This window comes from Sprattus sprattus (assembly GCF_963457725.1).
Source record: "Sprattus sprattus genome assembly, chromosome: 19".
NCBI lineage: Eukaryota > Metazoa > Chordata > Actinopteri > Clupeiformes > Clupeidae > Sprattus > Sprattus sprattus.
Window position 1 is genome coordinate 18,874,249 of NC_137917.1, and position 6,195 is coordinate 18,880,443.

General features: G+C 42.1%; 1 protein-coding gene across 2 annotated transcripts in view; it reads right to left on the reverse strand.

The window, feature by feature from the left end:
• Positions 1-1,761: 1,761 nt before the first annotated feature.
• Positions 1,762-6,195, reverse strand: part of il6r (interleukin 6 receptor) — an 11,302-nt gene continuing 6,868 nt past the window's right edge. Inside the window, exons 6-10 of one of the 2 annotated variants that reach the window (XM_080857636.1) lie at positions 5,734-5,899; positions 4,511-4,554; positions 4,282-4,327; positions 2,365-2,461; positions 1,762-2,247 (exon numbers count right to left, since the gene is read on the reverse strand). In XM_080857636.1, coding sequence (XP_080713762.1) covers positions 2,016-2,247; positions 2,365-2,461; positions 4,282-4,327; positions 4,511-4,554; positions 5,734-5,899 — 585 coding nt within the window. In that variant the 3' untranslated portion in view covers positions 1,762-2,015. Of the gene's footprint in view, positions 2,248-2,364; positions 2,486-4,281; positions 4,328-4,510; positions 4,555-5,733; positions 5,900-6,195 lie in introns of both variants that reach the window. The other variant, XM_080857635.1, reaches the window with a different exon arrangement.

Below are 6,195 nucleotides of genomic sequence, written 5' to 3' on the forward strand. Positions count from 1 at the left end.
GCGGACACGGACACAAACACTTAAATGAATTATGATGTTCATGTGTTTCTTTGAATGACAGCAGTCAATAAGTATAATTTTACATGTTTTATGGTAAAGGTAACCTTAAATGACTTATTTTGTGATCTGGCGCTATATTTATAAAAAAAAAAAAAAAAAAATTTTTTTTTTTTTTTTTTTTACTTGACCTTCCAGGGGGGGCGGGCGGGGCCGTTGGGGGGGCGGGCCGCCACCCTAATATCATTGTAGGGGAAACACTGATTTTGGTGATGCACAGACCAGATGTTCAAAGCACTGCATTTATTATTTATTTCATCATGCATGCAATCACCCTCATCAATAGCTGATCAGTATCATCAGTCACCGTTATAGTTTCTAATTTCACATGCATTCATTACACACATCTTGTAGAATGCCATTTGCACTGAACACACAAACTTACATATTATGCATATCTGTTTTTATTTTATCTGAATATTGCTAATTGTCTTTGCCTGCATATTGTCACATGGAGGGTTTGCCGCTGCAGGTTCCCAACCGATAGCACAAGGAAGGCAGCGGCATCAGCTGAGGGGACATTCACTTCCAGCTGCTCTGAGGGGAAGAATGGGCTTTATCTTACCTGTATAGTCTTTTAGACGTTTCCCATCTCCAATTCAACTCCAATCCTTGGGATTGGCTGAAACCGCACATAGGAGGTACTTGTCTAGTTCCTGGTTGATTGCAGGTGCCAGGATAGTCTGTGTGCAGCCAGGGAAAGAGAATGGAAGGGAGTGGGTACCTTGGTTACCTGGTCCAAGGAGTCCCCAAGCCTCCGGAGGCCCTTATCCTGCTCAGTGTAGGCTGCTCCCAGCCAACCAATCATTTCTTGCACCTCTGCAGCCTCTGCTGTAGTCTTTTGTGGCTCAATATGTAAACTGAGCACAAGTGCTGGACCACAGGGATCAAAACATACTGAGTGGGGTTTCCTGTGGGGATTCCCAGGGGGAAGAGGGCCTTTGATGCTGTTTCCTGGTTACATAGGGTTTACTGGGGATATTCACAGGGGCTTGAAGACTTTGGTAGCACCTCCTGGCCCGCTGAGGCATGATAACCTACTTACACACCTACTTTTGTAATCTGTAAGTCAAACACTTAATCACTTAATTACCTCAAACGTACTGATAACCAGCAACTGAAGAAGCAGTGAGAACAATCATTCCATGTCATTATAATTTTGCCATTATCATTTTCAGATTGTCCAATGGAAATAAAAAAAATAACATCAGCAAGGCCGCTATCAGCACAGCGAGATAAAATACAATACATTTTCAAAAGAGATCATTTTCCTCAAGACTCATTATCATAAGCCTCTAAATGGTTTTACAGTGCCATCTAGTGTCATTTTAGAGTAAGCTTTCATAAAGTGAAAAGGTCTTTAAAAATGATAGCTCTTTTTGAGAGTTCTTAAGTCAGTTAAATCCTAAATCAACAGAAACCCTTTTGAATTTATATAAAAGTATTTATTTAACTGTGGGTCCATTAAAGAAAAATATACACAACTCTCTTTTTCCTTACATCATTCTGTACAGACAGCAGAATAGGATATTTCTCAACATTCCTGACAGCCACTCACACTCTCTCTCACACACACACACACACACACACACACACACACACACACACACACACACACACACACACACACACACACACACACACACACACACACACACACACACACACACACACACACACACACACACACACACACACAAGCCCAAGCGGCCACATGTTCAGTTAAATGTTCTCCAGTGAAATCCTCAGGGAAACTGTGCTGTCAGTGACAAAGTGATCCTCGCAGGATGCTCTTTCCCATTAGCCTCTCTGGCAGTGATATGGCATTTCCGTTTGTCCTCATCTCAGGCCATCATGTCTGGATCATGTCAGGCATCTACCTTTTTAAAGTCTCTACTTGTCAGTAGCTAGACAGCACCACAGAGTTTTATTTCCGACTGATCCATTGAGTGTGAGGCCTAAGACCTCTGCTCCATCTTAATGAGGAAGTAGCTCATGTTGTTGAAGTGGGCATCCTTCTTGGTGACATTGTGTGCTGGCGAGTGGTAATGCGGGGGTTCATGAGAGGGGGCGGTACTTGGAGGAAGGTCCTGGGCTTTTGTCTTACATGTTGACAGCTGAAGAGGAGGACCAGGAGATCGGGGAACAAAACACGACTTCTCCATTTGTGATGTAAAACGTGTTCTGTGTCTGAAAGAGAGAGCGAAAAGATTCCATTGTAGGGTTTGTCTCTGACAAAAGACTTAGACTCAAACCAGGGGGAGTTGCTTGAAACTAAAACTGAACTGAACAAAAAGGTGAGTGTACCTGATAACTTGTGTGAAGACCAGGATGAACATGATCACCACTACACAGCAGCCGATTATTGAAACCACCTGGATCCACATTAAGCCAAGACCTGAATCTGTGAGAGAAAGTGGACCTGAATCTGTGAGAGAAAGTGAGAAACCAAGATACTCACCAACACATACTCACAAAGTGTGTGAACAATAAATAGCACATGGAAAATAACAACCTGGCAGTAACGTTTGCAGTGTGGTCTATAAGGGGAGACAAACGACGCATTGAAAGAAGCTATGCACGGTGGAGGAGGAGGTGCTTTGCCATAATCCATCTGTTGATGAACATTAGGGGAGCTGTGGTGGAACGGCCAGAGAGGTGGAGCTGCCGTCCTGTGAACGTTTGCATTACTCACACTCACATGCCTATCCTGCTTGGGTTCACAGAGCACACTCCAGGTCCATGTTTGACTCTCTCTTCTTTTTCTACTACACAGATCCATTGGTGCTGGTGCTGGTGCTGGAGCTGGTACTGAGGGTGTGTTGACTACTTGTCTAGAATATTTATTTACAGAATCAGTGGGCATGAAATGTGCAATGAATGAAAACTCAGCTGGGTTGATTTTATTTGTACATGTCAGGCATTCAAAGTGAATCATTTCCCTTTCCATTTGGTCCAAGAATGTCCTGAATGTCTATTAATAAACCATGCTGAGCATATCTTGCAATGACATAGCTGCTTGTTTATTTGTCAAGAGGCCAAAAGAATAGTAATCTTTGATCAAGAAGGAATGCAGAAGAATGTGAATGGTGAGAGCAGGCAGAGTGTGGCACAATAGAGGGAAAACACCTTCAACACAGGAAGGACGGGCAGTACTAAGCCAGACAGGAGGGGTCAAAGTTCAAACCGGCGTGCTATTCTGCAGTATGATGTTGTGAAATGGTATGTTGTGTGTGAATAACTGAACTTTATTGTGTGTTGTGTGTTGTATAAATACCTTAAGCACACAGTTCGTAATCTGCTTGCCTGACAGTAAAAATCACTGTATGCTTCTGGCACAGCAGGATGATCACACTCTACCCTACACTCTGTTAGTCACGTAACACATGCTTCCACTGATCTCAATATCCTGTAAGAGCCGTCATACACTGATGGGAAAATTCCTGATATTTAAGGGGCTCCTCCCTTCGAGGCCTTTGACTCCAGAGGCCTCACCCCTTATCTCATTTACATACAAAAACATGGGAAACATGACCTGATGTTTCCAAGGACAAAACTGAAGAATCCAAAGAATAAGAATCTCATCAAAGTTGAAAGAAAGACCTTCTTCAGGCCAACTTGAATTAAACTGTGACAATATGGATACAGCTGATTGCCACGGACATGTTAGTGTTATTGTGTACCCACCGGCCTTCCCTGAAGCAGTGTGGGTAAAATGAATATACTCCGTGGTCAGTGACGCCTTGAAGCAGGCATTGGCTGCAGGCATTATCTGACTGAGCGGTGACTTTGATGCACACATTTATCATGCATGCGGCCAAAGTTTTAAATGTGATCAGAGTTCAATGATCAATGCCTCTCAGCTTCTGCTGCAGATTCCTGCCTGTACCACGTAGTCATTTGGTAAGCAAGGACAGACTGTGACATTGACATGGAGCCAAACAACACTACAGATGTTTTGCATGCAATTTCCCTAAAGTCAGTGATGAAACGGTGGTGTTCGTGTCTGACAGGGTTGAAGGACTGGGTGTGGTATAGGTAGCCACTGGACCGGCTCTCAGATTTTGCATGTCAGGGTGTCCTTTAAATTTTGACAAACGGCCGTGATACGATAAACCAATATACAAAAGGTCAATGTAACTTTGAAACACTGTGTTTGGAAAGCAACCAGCTGAAAATGTAGGTTTTCATCTTTCTTCACAAACACATGCATACAATTTTTACCTGCTCTAGGGGGGGTGACAGTTGTGACCATCAGAAACGGCACGTCCTACGAGGAACAAAGATATGAACACATAATTACTTCATGCAAAGTAGCCTACATAAAACGAATTGAATGTTAAGCGTGTTACAGTTGCTGTGCTAAAATATACCTCATAACATGAATGCAAAGAGCAGTCATATGTAAACATTAAAATCAGAATAGATGAACAAATATACAGCCACAACTCACCTCACTGATATCATTGGTATATGTGTTTTCAGTTGGTACAGGCGCTGAAAACAAACACCACACCATTTTATTTCTTTCAGCAACAATTGTCTACACAGCACTTAATGCATGATTGAAAAATACTCATGTGAACTAGCTGCTAACTGCTAACAACAGCTGTCATTTATCAACCGGGACACAATGCTAAAGTAAACACTCTGGCTTGGTTTATTCGCTGAAGTCTGAAGTGACTGCAAAGTAATGATACTTTAAACCTACAAACTAACACTCGACACCACACAAAGAGTGGACTGTTTCTTTGCTGATTTTTGTTTACTTTTGAAGCATTAATGGTTTGATCCGCGATTCAGCGAGATTCAGTATAAGATAGTATAACAGGGTGTTCAGAATAACTTTTGAATACTCTCTGTAGCTTATAACATTCAAACCCAATTACAGTAACAATACATATGAGGGTAAAAGTACTACATAAATTAATAATTTACTAATTATAACATTTAGTCAACAGCAAATTGCTGTAACTGCTATTCTGTATGTCAACATAATTACTGGGAATTAATCTCAGTTGCTCAGCTTTTTGTATATTTATGACATGATTGAATGGCTTTATGCGATTCATTAAGTGTTTCCCTACTGCACGTTGATGCATCAACCCACATCACCCACTAGCTCTGACTTAAAACATGTACCTGAGAAAATAAGTTTTGTGAAAGCAATACAGTCAGTCTGAAACACACACGACACTGATCCAACCCTTAACTGTTTCATATGATCCAGTGTGATATCCATGTAGCCTGCGTGTGTGTGGGTGGAGGTAGATGTGGGTGCACTGTGCGTGTTTGTACCTGTCCGTGTGTGTGTGTGTGTGTGTGTGTGTGTGTGTGTGTGTGTGTGTGTGTGTGTGTGTGCGTGTGTGTGTACCTGTACCTGTGTATGTGTGATTGTGTTTGTGTTTGTGTGTTTGTGTTTGTGTGTGTGTGTGTGTGTGTGTGTGCTTGTGTGTGTGTGTGTGTGTGTACCTATCCATGTGTGTGTGTGTGTGTGTGTGTGTGTGTGTGTGTGTGTGCGTGTGTGTACCTGTCCCAGTGTATGTGTGTTTGTGTGTGTGTGTGTGTGTGTGTGTGTACCTGTCCCTGTGTATGTGTATGTGTGTGTGTGTGTGTGTGTGTGTGTGTGTGCGTGTGTGTGTGTGTGTGTGTGTGTGTGTGTGTGTGTGTGTGTACCTGTCCATGTGTATGTGTAGACGGGGGAGGACCAGACACTCCAGCTGCCATCACCATGTTCCTCTCGGGCCCTTATCTGCACCTCATACTGCACACCAGTTAACGCATCAGAAATCCTCACAGAAAGCACAGATGACGAATCCTGACGAATCTTTAAAATCTGGTACTAAACACACACACACACACACACACACACACACACACACACACACACACACACACAAAAACCCAATACTTAACTGGTTAGAAATATATATTGAAATTGTTCTATAAAGCACATACTCTTTTCAAGTATTCTACCAAATATTCTGATTAGTTATATGAATTATATAATCTGCTTTTCATTGTTATTTCTGCAAGTTTAGTTCTTAATCACGGTTGCAAAAAAACAGAAACCAATCAGCCGCTATATCACAATGTCAGTATGAGAGGTATAAACACTTCTGCAAAAGAGGGTTAATA